The sequence below is a fragment of the Aedes aegypti genome, chromosome 1 (assembly GCF_002204515.2).
Source record: "Aedes aegypti strain LVP_AGWG chromosome 1, AaegL5.0 Primary Assembly, whole genome shotgun sequence".
In the NCBI taxonomy this organism is placed as follows: Eukaryota; Metazoa; Arthropoda; class Insecta; order Diptera; family Culicidae; genus Aedes; species Aedes aegypti.
This window is the reverse complement of record NC_035107.1, coordinates 172,892,554-172,915,023: the sequence shown is the minus strand read 5'-3', so window position 1 is coordinate 172,915,023 and position 22,470 is coordinate 172,892,554. Positions and strand designations below refer to the sequence as shown.

Here is a 22,470-nt window from a genome sequence, read left to right as displayed (position 1 = left end):
TTTTTCAACTTTTGTTGACAGTCAGATTGGGCGTGCGGATGCAAACACGCTAAAAAAATGCTATGCGACTGAATTTATTTCAAACAACAAACACATTTTTTTCGCGTTTCTCCACCACAATATAAAGTAAATTCTTTTTAATTTGTGTAAATGAACTAAGCAATATTTAAATGAAGTTGTGTAAAAAGATCAAATAATGTTTTGGGTTGGATTTATTGTTGCATGAAAATTATTCACCATGTAAGTTATAGACGTGTAGAACAATATCGCACGCATACCGATGCGTGCACCTTTTTACCAAACTGTTTAGAAAAGGTAATATATAGTTGAATATTCATGTGTATTTGGTTTGCACAAAAATGTGCATGAACCATTTGGGAGAGGGTGATCATACATTGCTACTATTTCTAACGATTTTTCATTCTCATATAGTTCAACATATTATGAACCTTTCAGTGTATTGTCACAGTTTGGCATACATTAATCTAATCGGTTTTTACAGTAAAAATCTTTCGCATTCATATTGTTCAACATATAACCAACTGTTTGTTTTACACTAACAATAACAGATAGAAGAAATATACTGTGCGGAAAGTATAACGAATTGTATTTTGCTATGCGGGGTGTCTTATCTTGGTTGAAGTTATTTCTTAAAACTAGTGAAATTAGACTACAGTTAGCTAAAACTTAAATACTATTGTGCTGAAATCGAAACCTTATTCTATACATGGTAAAATAACCCATTATACAAGTTGAACTTAAAACTAAAGAAATTATCTAAAAATTATAGGTTAGTTAGAAAAAGTGGTTGGAAACTACATACACAGAACTAAATGAATTGATTAAACTCTAAGGTAAATAGTGACTATATACAGTTAGACGTCATAACTAATGATTGTGCTTAAAAACTAGGAGTTCTGTTCTTCACTGATTTCGCTGCAGAATAATTTATACCCAAGTCTTAGGAAACGTACAAACGTAAGTTCCCTGAAAACTAACCCAAACCTCAAAAAACTTATTATGTACTATGTTACAGGAAAATTTTAATTGACGAGTCAATAAATACCACAATTAAAGTTTTGGAAATTGTTTCCTTCGTTGCATAAGCAACAGTCTGCAAAACAATGAAACTTGACAAATGTTTAGGTAATAACTTTTAAGACTTGATATGAAAGTAGTTAATAAATCTTAGGGAGGCTACTTCAGCACTCCCCGCAATTGAATATGGAAATATTGTTGTTTTGGAATCGATAACAGCAATATTAAAATCAAGCAGCAATTCTGAATTTACGGAATTTCGTTAAAAAACGACTGAAAAACATGATTTTGAAATTAAAAAAAAATGATAAAATTTCACATCAGGCACGTAAGGGTTAATCATAATCATTAATCATAATCATTAATCATAATCATTAATCATAATCATTAATCATAATCATTAATCATAATCATCAATCATAATCATTAATCATACTTTGGCTTAATCATCAATCACAATCATTAATCATGACTTCAAAAAAAAAAAAAATGATCATTAATCATGAAAAAAATAAATTTAACCATTAATCACTTAATCAATCATTGTGATCCGTTAATCATTAAGGCCGCACGGGACGTCATCATAATCACCCTATCCATTTCAAGAAGCAAATCCCAAGAACCACTCCATATATCGATGCGAAAATGTATCACTATGATTCTACGATTATACTCTATGACCAGGGAAGTCAAGGAAGTTTCCATTACGAAAAGATCCTGGACCGACCGGGATTCGAACCCAGACACCTTCAGCATGGCTTTGCTTCGTAGCCGCGGACTCTAACCACTCGGCTAAGGAAGGTCCCGAAAAATCGAAATATAGTTTGAGAATTACAGTAAAAGTTGGTTTTCATAGCTAACTCGATGGTTTCTTGGATCGCATTTGCATTGGTTTTGTGTTCTGTAAGTCGATATCTCCCTAACACGATGGTCCCTTCAATATTGAGTTAAGGAGAGTTGACTGTATTGGAAACTTTACTGATATGTATTCTGTTGGATCTAAAAACTGATTTCTGTATAGTTAATTAGGTACATATATCAATATGCAAGCTGGTAAACTTGCATGCAAGTTGACTGAGATTAATAAATCAAGCGTGTGCTAGAATAAGGGCATAAGTCGCATGATCGATTTCTCTTCATCGATCCTCTCTTCTGTGAATAAAGCTGACAAGATGCGAGTTTGTTGGCATTTTTTCTTCTCAAGATGCGAGTGCTTTGCGAAGACCCAAGCAGTCCGATTCATTTTTGCGCGCTCGGAGTGTTTTTCGGTGGCTTCGTTCGCTTGCCCAGTGCTTTGCGAAGACCCCAGCAGTCCGATTCATTTTCGCGCGCTCGGAGTGTTTTTCGGTGGCTTCGTTCGCTTGCCCAGTGCTTTGCGAAGACCCAAGCAGTCCGATTCATTTTCGCGCGCTCAGAGTGTTTTTTGGCTGGCTTTGTACGCTTGCCCAGTGCTTTGCGAAGATCCAAGCAGTCCGATTCATTTTCGCGCGCTCGGAGTGTTTTTCGGTGGCTTCGTTCGTTTGCCCAGAGCTTTGCGAAGGCAGTCCGATTCATTTTCGCGCGCTCGGAGTGTTTTTCGTTGGCTTCGTTTGTTTGTCCAGTGCTTTGCGAAGATCCAAGCAGTCCGATTCATTTTCGCGCGCTCGGAGTGTTTTTCGTTGGCTTTGTTTGTTTGCCCAGTGCTTTGCGAAGACACAAGCAGTCCGATTCATTTTTCGCGCGCTCGGAGTGTTTTTTTTTCAGTTAGCACTTCATTCGCGCACCATCGGAGTTATTTTATATTCCTGCTTATACGTGTTGACGCTGCCATTGTAACTGTTCAGTCGAGGATGGATTACCAATTGGTGAGCTCGTTTCATGCTTGTAATAACACATTTGTATCATAACATGTATTTTTTTATGAATTTGTTGAACAAACTATGAATAGTTCGTCACTTGAGTGTTGACATAAGCGCTTATTCATGTTTTTTAAAATTGCGAGATTCAAATCTTTGAATAGTTCGATGTTTAAGATATCGACGCATTGATAGATAACTTTTTAAACAGAGGTTACATGAATCGCATCACTTACCAAGGTGAATCCTGATCATGTAGCTTTGAAACCTTCCCACTAACAAAACTCCTTCCCGTGGCAACCATGAAGATGCAGAGGTATACTCGGTCTTTAGAAACAATGAATGTCACACTAACATTCCTTCCCTTCCCCGATAACCGTAAGGACGTGGCCGGCGCCGTTATTGACATTACTAATTTCAGAGTCCTCGAAAATGTACATTGAAGATGGTATGCTACTCCCAAGCTACATCTGTTGGTTCCCTGTACAATTTCGATGATTCTTGTCAATCACGGAGTAGCAACTACGAATTGTACGGTCATCAATGCTCATGCTCATGCTCATTTTTTCTTCTCAAGATGCAAGATTGCATTGCATACTGAAGAAAAAAACAGCTCAAAAATTCCAACTTGTCACCTTTATTCGCCGAAGAGAGGATCGATGAAGAGAAATCGATTATGCGACTTACGTCTTTATTCTAGCACACGCTTGAAATAATGCATGTTTAACCAATAATATCTAATATCGAATTCTTTGAACCTAGGTTGGAACTGGCGCAACCCGTTCTGAATCACAATTTCAACCCCAACCCGATTCAGGTTCAACCGAACTACAATTTGCTTGACGTTGGTTTGCTTATGTATTGATCACCGACCCAGTTCCTTAAAACGAAAACGACATAGGAAACTAGACGTGCTATGACAGATTTGAAAACGGAAATATTTCTGCCACCCCAGATAAAGTAAATAGCGATATTTTGGAGCTTGAGACAGAAACTTGTTGCGCCGTGTAACTTATGTTTGGACAAATATTAATTAGAGTCCATATTTTTCTCATCCAAAAAAATCGAAGAAGGAAATCGTGTGCGAGGAGGGGTTAACAATGAATTCAGGTTGCCTTCTGCGTTAATGGGACCTCCTGCCTATCTAGCGAATTGGGAGTCGCGAGATGTGTAACTTTTTCATAGATTTCAAGTCAACTTGTCCATTTAATCCAATAGCAAAGTTTATATAATGTCTGTATTTTCGTTAGTTGAATTTTTACTCGACTGGTTAGCCGCAAAAACGATAAATCAAAATAGAGTGAATATCTTGAAATTTTGGGAGTATACCTAATATTGCGCATTTCTTTCACCACTGGACTGTCGCAGAAGTTTTCACAAGTGCAAAAACGCTAATAAAAATTTGCGGGCTGTTTGGGCACGTCAGGAGTTAATCATCAATGTTAACTTCCTTTTCCCGATCAGCCTAGAGAGCCGTGTAGTGTCGGTAGCGATGGTTTCAATTGGCTAAGAATTAACACTACGGACTGCCTGTTCCGGTGGTGAAAGTCCACCTCACAGGTGACTAAATAAATCTAAATAAAACCTAACCGCAAACGGAGCCTGTGGAGTACCAGGGCGCCCTCTACAGTATTATGCCCTTATGTGCTACCCGGAGCAATGGTGCAGGTGACCTTGTGTTTCTCCGAGATAATCGGCTGCCCTTCTTCAGTCTCAAGCCAGAGGCTAAATAAGGGTGGGATTATTAATACGTTGTAATTCAGTTTAAATTTTCACCTCTATGGTTTCGCATTATGCGTATTACACAGTATATTCTGTGCTTTTCGCCTTTGGCGACTTTTAAGAGATACCGATCTGTTTTTTTCGCTGCTGGTCTTTTTCGTTCTGAGATTGCGAAAAGCTTAATCTTTCCTAGTTTGGGTAGTGGCTACGGTTAGGATAGCTTAGTTAGACCAATCTTCAGCATAAAATATCACCAACGATCAATCTTTGTAGACTCATGTAAATGGTACAGTTCAAATGGCGCTAGTTCAAAAACTTTACTTTTGTGAACTTTTATCTAGGTAACCTTGTGGACCCAGTTTTTGCTACTTTCAGAAACATGAAATGGCAAACTCGCGTGCCATGGCTCGTGCATGCGTGCTCGTAAATTGCGCTGACGTTGCTACACTCATTTCTGAGTTAACAACCAGAGATGTATGTGCTGTCACAATTGATATTTCTGTTGGTGACCTCAATAGGAAATACGTCTTTCGTTTTGTAGTGTATTTACCACATGATGAACCATCCCCAATGGATGATTTCAAACGATTTGTCATTCACCGCCTATGAAAATGCCTTCTGCTGATTGTGGGCAGTGATGCTGATACTCATCACAGTCTGATGGAATGCTTAAGTAGTTCCATTCTTGGATTACTTATTTTAGGGAATCGCCCAACCTTCATGGTATCTGCTAGAGAAGAAGTGTTAGACATAATGCTCTGCTCGAACAGAATCAGTCACGAGTTGACGAATTGGCATGTATCAGATGATGAATCATTATCTGATCATCGCTACATCTCTATATGCACATATGAACGTGCATTCGCAGACTTTGCATTTGTTATACTCCACAAACTGGAAATTGGTTGTGACCAAATTCCATGGATTCTCTCCGTCCATTGGAAATCCCAATGATTTGGATGTTTCCACTTCCGGTGAATTGGGACACAATTGTCCTTGCTTCGAGTGATCCCACAATTGCTTGTCACTTTGCTTATAGGAAATGTTCTCACAACACCCTTCGCGGGACGAGTAGACGTCTGGCTATTTGTAAAGGAATATGTCAGATAGTCAGGCTGCTTTTAAAGCTCTTACTTCGGCCAACCCAGGGTCTAAGCTTGTTATCGCACGTCGAACTCAATTTGAGGAACTGAATACAGTGAACTCTGTAAACCTTGTATGGGTCCTTGCTATTCTTCCATTGCTGAGAATGAATTGGCTTATGAATTAGCTCGCAATGGAGCATCGCATGACTTCATTGGCTCTCAGGCAGCTATTCCAATTTCGAAGTGCTGGGTGAAGCTTCAGAAATTTTTGGGCGGCAACTCAGCACCAGCAATATTGGAATAATCCCAAAGGTGGCTAAGTATTTAACGAATCTGTCCAAGCAGAATTGCACACTGAACCAAGTAATCATATCATGTTTATCTGAAAACACATATAGTTTTTTCTATGTAGTTTTTCACATAAGGTTCATCGGTTTCCAACATGAAAGTTTGCGATTTCATTTTTAATCCATTCATCAGATAAAACACATACATTTGATCAGAAAGATATACATGAGTTATTGGATTTTTTTAATGAATTCCATGCAACATCAAGATGAAAATGATTGGTTTTGTTCATGATTCTTATATGATCGTTTAATACATTTTCAACGGAATTATCTTATAGTTTAGGGATTATTCTACTAAAATAGCCCAAACACATAGTTTGCATACTAAATTATTTATTCAATTATTATCCAAAATTATTTAATGCATGTATTGATTTTGAAATATGCGATTCAAAGTCTGTTTTCCTGCCATAATCCATCGTCTGCGGCTTGCGGAAGTCTTGGGTATCCTATGGATTTCCTTTATCTTTCTGTAAATTTCAAATAGAAATAGCGAATTTATATTTGATTATTTTGTATATAAATATTGAAATTACCTATCGTTGTTGTTCAATCAATGACTGTGGAGAAACACACTGAAAACTGAACTCTCAACCTTTTGGCTTTTGTTCATATACAATTTACAGTATTAACCCATAAATATGATGAGGTATTTTAATTAGCTTTATGTACTTTTTAAATGAATTGCAATTGATACACATAACATTGATATGATTACGATTATCCTAAATGTATGTGACGTTATTAATATTTTTTATGATATTTATTGGTTCAGTGCAGTCTCTTGATTACAACCTTGACTGGCCACTGCCGACTCAACTATCACATGGCAAATATTCAGTGTGTTGATACGTTTGTGTGTGATAGTTGTGATTCCGATTCTTATCACCTGATATGTAACTATCCAACTTTCGCGTAATTGCGATTCCAATTACTTGGTAAACACTTATTAAGTGAAACTGATTTCAGAAACCTGAATCTTCAGGACATTCTGTTATTCTAAACCCGCTGTGGCTATAGGCTCTCTTTGCACTCATGCGTTTTGCAGTGCCCTTTTTAGGGCGCTGTTCGAACCCATTGTGGTATGGAGCTACATGCTCTCAATTCGCTTAGGCGATTTTCCCTCTTCAAGGGACCCCACTCCTATTTCCTTCCATCTTTCCCTTCCCTTTCCTCTCCCATCGGGTAGATGATGAAATAGGCTCAAATATGGCGATGGCACAAATCTCCCAAATGGCGGGGAACGTGCCTCTGGAGCCGGCCTTCTGATACCTGATAGCCGCAAAAACGATAAATCAAAATAGAGTGAATATCTTGAAATTTTGGGAGTATACCTAATATTTATAGCAAAAAATTTCAAGGTTTGGTTTTCTATAGCACTTGACTAGAACAACAACCTGCAGTAGATGACATAGCCCGTTTTTCTTTTATTTTTTTGAATTGTATAATTGAACTGAAATCAAACGGATTACGTTTTTATTTTCAAATCGCATTTAGTCACTCTTTTTGAAACCGTGAGTCGTTATTTGATCTTTTCTTCAATCTGGTTGCTAAAACAACTATTTTGGCGCCTTTTTCTAATATTTGCTTCATAATTGCAGTTTAAAAAAATCATGCTACGTATCAGGCCACACACATACCAGACACCTAGACCGAACTTTTACCGCACTATACTGCGGATAAGCTAAAAAATATTCCAAACATTTATGAAAAAACTAATGCACTTTTTCATATATCCATAGGTCGACCAGCTGCCGCAGCTTGCCATTGGGATGTTGACTGGATACCGAATCAAAACCTAAAAAGCAGGAAAAAACAAGCAGCTAAGCGGCTCAGGAGTAAAAGTCAAACCAAGTGCAACAGGAATAAAAATGAATCTGTTTTGGGTATTGAACAAACCCATGAAGAGACTAGCTATTCAAGCGAAGGTGGCCCTTTTTGTCGCCTATGCTTGAGGAAACATGTAAACCTAAGGCCGGTGTTCCCATCTCCTCGAGTAGACGACAATGATGTTGTCAGGGTCGTTGAGCAAGTTGCAAACATTCGTCTTGAGTTCGAAGCGGATTATAATAGTTTTGTTTGCTGCGATTGTCTCAAAAAGTTGGAAGATTTCTACAGATGCCGGGAAGTATGGCAATCGAATGATGCATTGATTAAGGCATTCAGAACAAAGGAAAGCTCCATTAATCCAGCCCCGATAGAACATCTAAGTGAAGAATCAGTACAGGAAATAGATGATACCGACACGTTTTATCCGGCTCCAATCCCAATTGTGGCAATCCCTATAGAACATCTAATCCATGGTACAGAAGCTGTAAATGCAATCGCATGGCATCGGACATCAGATGCATCTGAATACGAAAATCATGATGAAATGCAGCAGGGTGCTGATGTGTTTAGTGACGTACATGATACAAAATATTCGATAGATTCTGATACGGAATCGACGTTTCACTCCAATTTAAAATCGAGTGTAAAGGAAGGAGCTGTATATGACTCAAAACAACCGGTAGAGCTGGTGTCTAACAGAGAGTCGACATTGAACCAATGTTCCAATGCAACATTGAGTGTGAAAGAAGAACCTCAAGACGAGCGAGATTCAGATGTTTCAGAAACGGCACAGAAAGAGAAGATGATCAAACAGCTAATGAAGAAAATCAGACGTGAAACTCTATCGCCGAAGAAAAAGAAATCCAAAAAATGTTCAAAGCGTCGGAAGCGGCAAGCATCAGAAAGAACATATTTTGACATTGTAGGCCCTATCGACATTGATAAAGGGTAGCTAACAAAGCACAAGTCTGTTCAATGTAAATACATGGTTTTTATACATATTATTAAAATTTCTAACTTTCGCTTTTATTAGTAGATATTCGATTCGAAATTTCCCTGGGCAGTTGAACTTCGTACATTGCACGAATTTTTGAATCCTTTTGGATAAGTACTCGATCCAATATTTCATGCAACGACATACTTCTTCCGGAGAGTAGCAGCTGCCTCCGATTATTTTTCCCAAAGCTTTTCGATTTCACTCCGAACTCCTCAGCAAGCCTAGAATAAAAAGTAATCTTACAACAGTTTTAAATTCCCATGATGTCCACATTCTTCTCACTGGTGTAATTGAGCTCGTTCTTCCTTTGTAAACTCCGCACTGAAAACTAAGTCATACTCAACGCGGTTGTGTTTGAACTCTTCGATCAATCGACGGTAGTATGCCAAATCAAATTGTTTGTTTCGTTCAACGAATTGTTGGTCGTGGCCCTGACTGAATCCATGGAATCCTTTCGTAACAGCAATGGGCTCGAGAATTCCATTCGCGTTGGGTCCCAACGCACCGCCTTCCCAGCCATGTCTTTGCAGCATCTTGAAACCTAGGTTGCTCTCATCTATCTGGTTGCATTTATATTCGTTCGCTTTTCGTTCTCCAGTGCTTACTTTGTGAATCAGTGATGATTTCTTTTCTTGCTAAAATAAATTTAAATGAATACTCAATACGCAAGAAGCACGGCAAATTAAAGACGATGCGTACAACTATTCGGTAGCACCATTTTCCCATATTGTCCATGAAATGGCGCTTTGCAATGACTTCGGCCCGCCTTCGTCCCGCTGCTTCCGTTTCAATTAGAGTAAATTCCGACACTTTGATACTGGCTTTGAACATGTTTGGTTGATTGTCGAGAGGGGCTGATGTTAGCTCCAGTGTGCCGCATTCTAGGCGGTTAAATTCGTTGCGGGTTCGGTTATAGTTTCGATCGACTAGTACAATGTTGTAGTAAAGGTTGTCCCGGGTTTGAACAGGTATTCTGGGCGTGAAAACTACTGGACGTTTTACAGAATTCGTAACGGTCTGCGGCAGAAAGTAGATTTTTTCGTGTTGCTGTGGCTCCGGTTATCTAAGGTACGTATAGAGAATAAGTACATTTTGGTGGAGAAAGCACATGTAATCTATTAGTTAACATAATTTGTAAAAATTACGAACGTTTTTTAATACAGCTTTATAATTAAGGTACCGTGGGGGAAGTGTATCAGTGGGGTAAGTGGGTCATTCGTCAATATTAAGCATAAATACTTGAATATGTTGAATGTTTTTGCACCATTGCTTCGTTTTAGGTTATATGCTTACGCCCACACTGATACTATTGCAAAACTGGTACTACACGTACACTAACACAAGCAAAATTGTTAGCCGCAAAAAATAATTAATTTTAAAATTGTTTTCCATCAATCAAAAATCCATCGTATCTCTGTCTAAAATCGAATACTATTATTTTTCTCGATACCTGGTGAGCATTTCAGTTCTAATTGAATGAATCACAATGAAAAATATGGGATTTTTATAAATAAATACAGATATATTGTATATGGTACACTTACCCCTACTTTTTAATGGGGTAGGGTAAGTGGATCAAGTATTATTATCATTTATTGGCAGACTGCTAACAAAAATTTTAAAAAGAATTGATATCCGCAAATGCTGTTTTCCTTTAATTTTTTCGATTCTCAGCTTAAATTTATCAAATTGACCATAGACAATATGAATTTATTCACCTAAAAGTTTTTTTTAACTTTTGCGGTATAAAAAAATATATAAAAGAATAATAATTTCAAAATTCACACGAAACTTTTCGTGGTTTATCTAATCTGAGTTGCAAAAGAGCAAAATATATTAATTTTGCAATTGAAAGCACGATACTAGTACCTTATTTGACCATATAAATTGTTCTAGACAGATGAGACACATATATTCATAAATAGAATAAAAGGATTTTAGTTGTTATTCAAAACTAAATGTAACTAATACTTTTAAACTACGAGTGTTTATCGAAATCATCGTTAGAAATAATCCTACAATACTTCTATATAACTTATGTATATAAATGGATGATTGTTATAGTTACAATGTTTTTTTTTTGTTCGAATTATTGTGAACTAATGTATACAGATATTTCATTATATTTTGTTTTAATAAAGATAATTTTTAATTTAAAAGTATTAAAATGTATCATTACTGGCACTTATAACAAAAACGAGAGCAATATCATTCATACTATACAAAATTACACCTCAATTGTTTTAAGAACAGATTTTTTTTGTTCGTGATCCACTTACCCCACCATTGTGAGGCAAGTGGATCATTTGGCGGAAATTTTCAAGTCTCTCGTACTCAATAAAAAACAATCAGAAAAATCGAAATAAATGACGATTTGAAGTATATTAGTCCCTCATATGTTATCCACAGAAAAAAAGTTTGAATAACATTATTTACGTTAGCTGTACATAACAATGAAGTTGACTATTGATTTTTCTGTATCCACTTACCCCACGGTACCTTATCATTATTGTCTTTTTTCGATGATTTTCAATGATCAGTGATTAAACCATGGAAGTTAATACAATCCAATAGCAACTTTTACGATTTTCTATACAATAGTCTGTTTTGGAGGAATAGATCAAAGTCATTTATTTGCCCAGATAACCGTAGCGGTAAACGCACAGCTTTTCAGCAAGACCAAGCTAAGGGTCGTGGGTTCGAATCCCACCAGTCGAGGAAGGAAATTTTGTCGACTTCCAAGGGCATTTTTCGTATCTGCCACACGACATGCACATGCAAAAATGGTCAATTGGCAAAAAAATCTCTCAGTTAATAGCTGTGGAAGTGCTCATAAGAATATTAAGCTGAGAAGCAAGCTTTGTCCCACTGCGGACGTTCTCCATTTCATCACCTGGACGCACACCTGCCGAGGGTCCATAAATGAACCTTGACACTTTTGATCGTGTTTGACGTTCGCTTAGTCGACAAAAACACCACAGGGCTTTTAGTTTTAACACTGGGGTTGTTCCTATCTGACATTTCGGAAGGGACACGGAAAACAAAATCTAAAGAAACATGAAAAAATGTTTTTTGGACTTAAACCAACGGAAAACATTAGAAAATTGAGTAGACATGTCTTTTTAGCCTAAACTTAAGCGTTTGGCACTGAAATTGGGACAGTGCTTTAGGACCCTATTGTCTACCCTGGTTAAACGAAATAAAAAAATGATAGATTTCAGATTCTTTCAAATCTTATTCGTATGATTTAAGATTTTTGAGAAACTTATAGGCTAAGAGTCATGAAAGGTATTCTCATACTCTGTCTGATGAGTCTTCCACCTAGGACTTTTTCATATAAAATATTAAGATAAAGATGAATCGAAGCCAAATCTCGAATTTTCAAAAGCACAAATCTAGAGAACCAGACAACTGTTTGTGCTGGACATTTTACTCACTGGTAACTCGCCGGTAGTAATCGGTGAGTTAAATTTTCAGCAAAAAGGGTTGTTTAGTTTTCTAGATTTGTGTTCTTGAAAAGTCGAGGTTTGGCTTCGATGCATGTTCAACTCGAATATTTCAATGTTTCACCGATAGAATATTTTGAGGCAAGAGTTTTCTGAAAGGTTAGACCTGAGAGGGAGAAACCGATTATGACTCTTCTAATTCAATTATTATTTTTCAATCACACGTTCGAAAACGTTCGCAAGCGGAAGATGCTAATTTCATGGTAGAGAGGGGTTTTCAGCGACACTCGATTTTTGAATTTTCCCTTTTTTTCGTTAAAATTATGCCCTCGAAAGGTAATGTGAGTTCATTAATGCTGTTTTGTATCATAATTTGCATTTTCACTGCATTTCGACTCCTTTTCGAAAATTATTTTGCTCCCATGAACTCATTGCAATAAATTGATTTAACATCTATTTAACATTATTTTTTGGAAAAAATATGAGCAATCACTTCATTACATATTAGCCTTGCATTATCTTTCGCTCTGGATGGCGTTTGAGTTCATTTCGTGCAAATATTCGATAGTCCATAATTGGTACGCTTTTATGTCGAATGCTAGGAACGCTATAAGGCTATCCATGAGGACTTTTCGTGATAGGACTGACAGCTAAAAGTGTGAATGCAACCGAAATGAAAGAGTTAACAAATCATGCGAGTGTTATCGGAGCTTTACATTTTCCTTTGTAATCGAAAAGTCACTCCAATCGCGAAACGTCAAAAGCACATGGTAAACAAAAAAAAAACAGCTGATCGTAGCTGTCTCATGGATTGCCTTATTGCCATAATAGGGTCCTAAAGCCCTGTCCCAATTTTAGTGCCAAACGCTTAAGTTTAGGCCAAAAACACATTTTTACTTAATTTTCTAATGTTTTCCATTGGTTTAAGTCCAAAAAATATTTTTTTAGATTTTGTCAAACTTTTGGCTTAAACTCAAATTTTGTGTGTATTTTGTTTAACGTGTCCCTTCCGAAATGTCAGATAGGAACAATCCCAGTGTTAAAACTAAAACCCCTGTGGTGTTTTTGTCGACTAAACGAACGTCAAACATGATCTAAAGTATCAACACAGACAAACAGACGTCACACTCTCATCATTGTCCATCGACCACCTTTTTAACGGTCGATTCAAAAATATGGTAAGTGGCCAATCTGCCACCCGCAGCGCTCACATCGTTTTTGTTCACGTTTGACGTTTACGCACTACCGCCATCTGTTGGCCTGTCGGCCATACACACCGATTTTAGCATTGGGCGTACATGTCCTCGTGACTATGATTTTGATTGAGATTTCTCGCGTAACTTTTCAAAACGGCCTATCTAACAATTCACACATTTCGAGTAAATCGAGCTTGAAGGTTGTGAAAATATATTTTGAAACTGTATCAAAATGAAACAATTTTTTCTCACTGTGTTGCTTGTAGAGGGAAGCAGTGTAATAGAGTTCAACGTATGAAATGAAATTTTGTCAATTTATTTGGAAATTACACTGAAATCTATATAAAACATCAGATAGGACGTTTTGACCAAATATATGTACATAGGATAAATCACATAGGTCGTTCTGTTTCAACAATTGTTACATTGGACATTCATTTCGGTCATTTTGTTTCAGTTATAGTAACATCGGACATTTTGATTTGAGCAACAAGCATGTTTTATTTCATTTGGTATCCACGTGCGTTGAACTGCTTCAACATTCAAGTTGAACTGATCATTTTGTTGCGGTGTGATAATCGCAGGCACCAGCTGTGCTTTGTTTTGATTCATTTGAAGAAGGGACGAATGACCTTCGGGTTAAAGTTTCTCACGAACAACAACAATTTGATTAATTCAATGCCACGCCGTCACTTTTTCCCCTCTGTCTATGTGTCCTATGTAACAACAGAAGGAGGGGAAATGTTGAGCTGTATTTGGGACTTTTTGCTTTCTCGCTGTTTCTCTCTCAATATTCCCCCCGTTTCAATGCTGGTTTCGCCCACACTTGTTCGTGTGTGAGTTACCCACTGCACGACGGGTGGTGACGACTGTGTTGCATTCGGCACCAGCCGTCGGCGCAAACAAAAAATAGCGGTGGGAAATGATGACGATGACGGCGCCGTCGATTGTGTTGTAGGAAACCAATGCCAAACAAATACATACAGCTTCTCCGCTCTTCGGTGAATGATTGCTCTGCAAATATATGTGCGCAAGTCGCGCATGCACGTTGCTCGTGTTGCTGCCGTGAAGCATGTGTATATGCTTCATCGACCATGGATCTGAATCGGATTGATAGAAGCCATCCATCAGCTCACGTCAAAGTGAGCTTCTAGGAAAGAAGAAGAAGAAGATTGATAGAATAAGATCATGATGCTGAATACATTTCCCTACATGCACTCAATACGCTGATAACATGAAAAGAGAACTGGCAGCTGAGCAAATGCTGATCCAATCCAGCGTAAGCCTAAAACATGATTTGGCAAAAAGACCAAAATACAGTTTTATGTACCTCGTTCTCTTTTTGTTATTTGAGCGTATTCAGTATTGCGAGGCAGTGCGACTCTGAAAATATCGACATTTTGTTGCGGTGTGCTAATCGGAGACACCAGCTGTGCTTTGTTTTGATTCATTCAATCCCACTACGTCACTTCTTCCCCTTCGTCTATGTGTCCTATGTAACAACAGAAGGAGGGGAAATGTTGAGCTGTATGTAGGACATTTTGCTCTCTCACTGATTCTCCCTCAATTTTCCCCCCGTTTTTATGACGGTTTCGCCCACATGATCATGTGTGAGTTTCCCACTGCATGACGTGGTGGTGGTGACGGCTGTGTTGCAATCAGCACCAGCCGTCGGTTGAAACAAGAAATTGCGGTGGGGAATGATGACGATGACGACGCCGTCCATCTTGTTGTAGGAACTCGAGAAAGGAGCCCACGCCTAACAAATACATACAGCTTCTCCTCTCTTCGGTGATTGATCGCTCTGCAAATATGTGTGAGCAAGTCGCGCATGTACGTTGCTCGTGTTGCTGCCGGGAAGCATATTTATATGCTCGATCGACCATGCATCTGAATCAGATTGATACAATATGACATCATGATGCTCAATCTTGTGCTCAATATCATTCCCCTATATGCACGCAATGCGCTAATAATATGAATAGAGAAGTTGCAGCTGATCCAATCCAGCGAAACGGTAAAACATGGTTTGGAAAAAAGACCAAAATACAGTTTTGTGTAACTCATTCTCTTTTTGTCACTTGAGCGTTTTCAATTTTGCGAGGCAGTGCGACTCTGAAAATATCGACTGAAATGATTGAGAAGCAGTTATTATGGTATTCTATAAATCTAAGTAGTGTCTCAGACATGCTTCTACAAATCATTCTACCTTTTAAACTCCATTCCAAAGCTTTATTCAGGAATGTCCAATGTAACATTAGAATCGTGTTTATTCATAAATGTTACATAGGACATGTGGTTGGTTCTCTGATCAAAGGTCCAATGTAACAATTGATTAAAAGCGATGCAGTTTTGAACATTGGTCATTTTGTTAAGCTTTTAATAGATCAATTTGTTGTTAATATATCAGAACGAGTGTTCTAGTGTGCTGCTAAGTGGTGCAACGCAAATGATTTGCAATGATAATCTCGATTTGTTTACATTTGTTACTTAGGACGTTTTGAAAAGTTACGCGAGATTTGTTCTAAGTGTTACGTATGTTTGTCTGTGGTGTCAAGGTTCATTTATGGACCAATTTTTTAAATTTAAATTTAAATATGATATAGCCATTATTTAAGCGGGAAAAATTGCTAAAGTAGTTGCAGTAACATGCTTTATCGTGGTATTAAATAAAAACAAGATTTCATTGAAAATTTTAGGACCCAATTGGTACAAAGGCAACGCTTTTTAAAAACAATTTTTGGAAGCTTAAAGTGAATTTAGTACTAAAACTGTTTATTTCAACTGTTTCGCAAGGCTTTTAACTAGTAGTTAACACCAACAAGTCATGCTGACTTTTTAGAAACGCGGTTAAAACTTGATTTTTATCCATCCTGTTGACATATTGCATCCATAATTGGTACACCTACCCTAGCAAACAAGTCTGTATTACTGATCCTTTATAGAGAGATAAGCGGAAGTAAAATGGAATGATTTGGCAACAGACCAGCAGTGCTGATTTTGCTCGGCGTCGAGAATAATATTGTAACACAGACATGACTTCGTAATTGCTAAAAAGTGTATTTTGTTTCATTATAGATCTTTGAACTACATATCCAAACTAATAAACAGCCAAAAAAATCAACAACTAAAAATCGCATTGACCAAAATTTAAAAAAGAAAAATATTTCATTTTTTTGCTTCATGCACAATTACTTTTACCGAAATAATTTCAAGCGGATTACATTACTCTTCAAGAAAATTTCAAAACAAACATAACGCATGTTCGTTTGGCTCACACTTTGACAGCTTTCGCTGCTCGATTGGCTCACGCTTTGACAGAAATGTCAGCTTCCGCGAATCTCTCTTATAAAGGATTACTAGTCTGTATGCACTAAAGTTCACCGTTTTTTGGCTCCTTTTTTGGTGTAATCGGAGACTTTTATGATTCACCTGATATTTTTGTTAAAGCTTCGTATGATTTCGTTGTTAAGAAAGCAAAATCGTAAAGTTACTGAGTAACATTTTCAAAGCTGATTGAATTTATTTGTTTTATGAATTAGTATAGAATTTCGTACAACTCTAATAAAAATATCCTAAAACTGAACATTGCAGCACTTATTGAGATCTCTAAGCAAAATGTTACGATCACTCAATCAATCTTTCACAGGTAGATTTGTTATGAATGAAACCTTTCGATGTTTGTATGAATTCATTTGCACTTTTTTACCATCAATTAAAAAAGGATCAGTTGACAGCTTAGGTTGGTCGCGTACGGTTGTGTTTCTTCCACGCTCCCAAGTCCAATCAAGTTTTTGATTAATTTCGGTCGTGAAAAGTGCGTGAATTGGGTCCTAAAATGTTTAATTAATTCTTGTTTTTATTTAATAATACGAAAGAGCATGTTTTTGAAACTATTGACAATTCGAGTGACAAATAGAAGTTCGGCAGTCAAAACTTCGGCGAAGTTCGGCGTCGGCATTCTAATTAAGTGCTTCGCCGACGCATACGGAATGCCTATGTCGGCGTAGCACTTCGGTAGAATGCCGACGCCGAACTTCGGCGAACTTTTGTAGGTGATATTTCATTTCTCTTATGAACTTCGGTCTAAAGTTAATCTGAATGCACAATACGGACAGCATGACCCAACTAGATATCAAGCGTGTGCTAGAAAAAGGGCGTAAGTCGCATGATCGATTTCTCTTCATCGATTCTCTCTTTTGTGAATAAAGGTGACAAGAGACGGGTTTGTTAGCATTTTTTCACTTTAGGACGCAAGGCTGCGATGCAATCTTGTGCCCTGAGGTGAAAAAAATACTGACAAACCTGCTTTTTGTCACTTTTATTCGCAGAAGAGAGGATCGATGAAGAGAAATCGATCATGCGACTTACGCCCTTATTCTAGCACACGCTTGATATATGGCAACGAAATTCAACGAAATTTATCATCTTTTTGATTTTAACATCACTATGACGACGCTTCGTGATCGATTTGCTGAATACTTTAGACGTAGTTAAATGTGCATTTCATGTAATGTTGTCGTTTATTGCTCGTTTTGTTTGTTAGTTTTACTTATATTCATTAAAACAAATTTTATGTCAGATGGATCAAATACAAATAAATAAATAAAAATCCACACAACAATTTTTGAAATTTTTACACACACCTACCCAAATCCTCAACATATTTCTGCTGCGATCCTAGTGCATTCTTCAGAAAATCTGCAATGCGTGCATAGCTCTGTCCAATTTATAAACATGTTCATTAAGGATATCATTTCTGGTAAAAATCATTTCCAGTTTCACCATAAATTTATCGAAAAATTGTCCATGAACAAACCAAGGGCCATTGTATAGAGAGTATGCGGCACTCTGGTAATTTCAGCCATGAATCTTTGTAGTCAAATAAAAGAACATATTACTGATTATTGCATTAACTTTACTAATTTTTGACGTTAACTACGTCTTACGGCAATATACTGGGTGTCAATTGCAAATCTAAAATTTTGCGACCGTCACGAAATTATGTAAGATTTTGAAAGCTCAGTCATTTATCGATAGATTTTCAATATTTTTCCACCAATCGGTCGGAAATGTAAACAACAATTTTCTCGAATGGAGAAAACTATTGATTATCGACAATAAACTATTGAAAATTGGGAAAATGTCGACCCCTTTCTTACGCAACCAATCACTTTCAAGCAGTTTTCCACGCTTCTTTTCGCACCCACGAGCCACCGCAAACCTCATCGGGCAAGGACCCCTTAATTCTTCTCAGTGCGCATCGTACCTTCGTGCTGTGCGTACACGAATTCTCTCTGCTCTTGGAAGTTTTCTTAAAAACTAAAAAACTTTTCAGTGCTACATAAACCGTACTTTTCAGTGCTAAAATTAAAAACGGTACTTTTCAGTGCTACAAAACAGTACTTTTCAGTACTATTTTTTTACTATTGATCCCTTTACGATCCTTGTTTGGACCCGTGCCTTCGATTTTTCGTTGGACCCGTTGGCGAAAGCTAGCGGTGGTAATCCTTCTTGGACACCGTCTTGGGAAAAAACCTCTCGAAGGTCACGTCTTTCTCGTTTATTAACTAAACATGGTATCAACAACTAACAAAAGGAAGGGTGAATCTCTGAATTCACTACTTCCTTCCAAAAAAGTGGGTTTTAAAACTATCACTACACGTGGCAAGAATGGAAGAAAGGACGCTTCCCCGGAATGCGAAGTTGCTTCCAAGGGTGAAATGAATAATTGTATCGAAATGAGCAATCAATTCGATGCTCTACACAAATTTTCCGAACACCAAATCGAAGCAGCCTCTAGCCCAGGCTCTTTGATTCAAGTGAGGAAGCAAAGAGTGCCGCCTATCGTGGTCAGTTGTTCCGAATTTGGGGGATTTAGGCAGGAGATCTTGAACTCCATTAGGGGAATCAAGGTTTCCTTCCAAATCGCAAAGAAAGGAGACTGTCGCGTTTTGCCGGAAACTCTTAAAGATCGTGAACTTCTTCTCAGACATCTTGAAGAGACGAAGCACAATTTTTTTTACTTATGACGACAAAACTGAACGTTAGTTGAAAGTTGTCTTGAAAGGTCTCTCAAGTGACTATAAGTCACCTGAAGAGATCAAAAATGGAATAAATGATTTACTAGGATTTTCCCCAGTTCAAGTAATTATTATGAAAAAGAGAACCCAATCTGGTATTGTTCGGAAAGGGCTTTCTCAAGAATATTATTTAGTTCACTTTAACAAAACAGAACTAAATAATATTAAAGCTTTAGAAAAAGCAAAACTTATGTTCGATGTCCGTGTGACATGGGAACATTTCCAGAAACCTGGAGGAAATTACCAGAACCCCACTCAGTGCCGTCGGTGCCAAAAGGGGGTCATGGTACAAAAAATTGTCGCATGGATGCTCAATGCATGATTTGCGGAGGTTCTTCTCACGCTAAGGACGTCTGTCCTGTGAAAGAAGATACCAGAAAGTTTGAATGCGCCAATTGCAAGGGCTCTCATAAAGCTAACTTTTGGGAATGCCCTTCACGCAAGAGAGTCGTTGAGGCTCGTGCCAGGCAGATGAAGGATAATATCCGTTACGATAACGGTCGTTTCCGGAATTTGCCTGGTAGAGTATCGAACAATGCTCATTTTTCAGTTAACGATCGCTTGATTAGGAATCATACCCACCAGGAAGATCATAATCATGCTCATTCACAAACAAATTTTAATCCGTCGGGTAGCCGTTCGAATCTTTCAATTTCGAATGTATCTACCCACGGAAAATCCTTTGCTGATATCGTAGCAGGTAATTTGAACTCCTCCCCTGTTCGTACTATGAGTACCCATTCTACTTGTTTCAAATCAAATGGAAAAAACTCTACCGCCACAGGTAATTCCTACTCCGCTTCTTCGTCTACCGAAAAATCCAATGGGAAATCATTAGATGTACCCACTTCAAGTGACATGTCTGCCTCTGATTTTAATTTTTTAACTGAACAATTGAATCTAATGATTGATGCAATGTTCAAAGCCACCACTATGACTGAAGCAGTCCAAGTAGGTGTAAGATTTACAAATCAAATTATTATTGGATTACGTTTTTCTAATGGATCCAAATAATAATTTAAATATTTTAAATTGGAATGCTCGTTTTCTGGATGGTAAAGAGGACGAGCTGTTTAATTTTCTTACAGCTAATAACGTGCATATAGCAGTTATTACCGAAACTTATTTAAAGCCTGGATCCAAACTAAAAAAAGAACCTAACTTTTTTGTTTATCGTAATGATCGACTCGATGGGGCATGTGGGGGAGTTGCAATCATCATTCATAGGCGTATAAAACATCAACTGTTTTCGTCATTTGAAACTAAAGTTTTTGAAACTTTAGGTGTTTCTGTTGAAACACAGCTTGGTAAATATACTTTCATAGCTGCCTATTTGCCTTTTCAATGCTCTGGGCAGCAAGTAAATTTGCTCCAAACTGACTTGCGAAAATTGACTCGGAATAAGTCAAAATTTTTTGTCATTGGTGATTTTAATGCCAAACATCGGTCATGGAATAATTCTCAAAGTAATTCCAACGGCAGAATTTTATTTGATGAGTGCTCTTCAGGATATTTCTCAATTCAATACCCTGATAGCCCTACATGATTTTCCTCTTCTAGAAATCCATCTACGATTGACTTGGTCTTAACCGACTCTAGTCATCTTTGTAGCCAATTAGTTACTCATGCTGATTTTGATTCTGATCATGTGCCTGTTACATTTCAAATATCCCATGAAGCGATTCTCAATCCTATCAGCTCCACTTTTAATTATTTACGAGCCGACTGGATTATATATGAAACGTATGTTGACTCTAATCTTGATGTTAACATTTCTTCAGAAACTAAACTTGATATTGACAATGCTCTTGAAACTTTAACAAATTCCATTGTTGAAGCCAGAAGCATTGCAATTCCAAAATGTGAAGTAAAGTTTCAATCCGTGATTATAGACGATGATCTTAAACTCTTGATCCGTCTTAAAAACGTGAGGAGAAGGCAATTTCAACGCACTCGCGATCCTGCTATGAAAATTATATGGCAGGAATTGCAGAAAGAAATCAAAAAGCGTTTTGCTCAATTAAGAAACAAAAATTTTGAAAATAAAATTTCTCAATTGGACCCTGGCTCTAAGCCCTTTTGGAAATTATCTAAAATCTTGAAAAAACCTCAGAAGCCAATACCGGCATTGAAAGAAGAAAACAAATTATTACTAACTAATTGCGAAAAAGCTCAAAAACTTGCTATGTAGTTTGAAAGTGCGCACAATTTTAATTTAGGACTTACTAGTCCAATTGAAAATCAAGTTACTCAGGACTTCGAAAATATTCTCAATCAAGAGAACATTTTCGAAAATGCCTGGGAGACTGATTTGAATGAAGTGAGAACTATTATTAAAAAATTCAAAAATATGAAAGCTCCTGGCGATGATGGAATTTTCTACATCCTCATCAAGAAACTTCCAGAAAGTAGCTTATCATTTTTAGTTGATATATTCAACAAATGTTTTCAATTAGCATATTTTCCTGACAAATGGAAAAATGCTAAGGTTGTTCCAATTTTAAAACCAGAAAAAATTCCTGCAGAAGCTTCTAGCTATCGTCCAATCAGTTTGCTTTCCTCCATCAGTAAACTTTTTGAAAAGGTTATTTTGAACAGAATGATGGCAATTTTTGCCAATGAACAGTTCGGATTCCGCCATGGACATTCGACCACTCATCAACTCTTACGTGTAACAAATTTGATCCGTTCCAACAAATCTGAAGGCTATTCTACTGGTCTTGCTCTTCTAGACATAGAAAAAGCATTCGACAGTGTTTGGCATGTAGGGGTAGTCGGGGCGGTTTGGCCAATGGGGTTGAATGAGCACCCCTTAAAAACTGCATAAATTCTTGAAATTTTATCTGAAATAACATGCAACCCCAAAGGTAATGAGGAAATGAAGCAAT

At 37.4% G+C, this 22,470-nt stretch overlaps 2 protein-coding genes across 3 annotated transcripts in view; one reads left to right on the top strand and one right to left on the bottom strand.

Moving 5' to 3' along the window:
- The window catches only part of LOC5570603, a 36,553-nt gene extending 27,671 nt beyond the window's left edge, over positions 1-8,882 (top strand). The window contains exon 2 of the mRNA XM_001653217.2: positions 7,773-8,882. Coding sequence (XP_001653267.2) covers positions 7,773-8,812 — 1,040 coding nt within the window. The 3' untranslated portion in view covers positions 8,813-8,882. The remainder of the gene's footprint in view (positions 1-7,772) is intronic.
- LOC5570602 (NF-kappa-B-repressing factor) overlaps positions 1-22,470 on the bottom strand; it is a 53,408-nt gene that overhangs the window by 21,891 nt on the left and 9,047 nt on the right. The window contains exons 4-6 of one of the 2 annotated variants that reach the window (XR_002502368.1): positions 9,557-9,920; positions 9,140-9,492; positions 8,048-9,078 (exon numbers count right to left, since the gene is read on the bottom strand). The exons of the other annotated variant lie outside the window; for it this stretch is intronic. The gene's annotated coding sequence lies outside the window, so the exon portion shown is untranslated. Of the gene's footprint in view, positions 1-8,047; positions 9,079-9,139; positions 9,493-9,556; positions 9,921-22,470 lie in introns of those variants that run through there. 2 annotated transcript variants of the gene reach the window in all.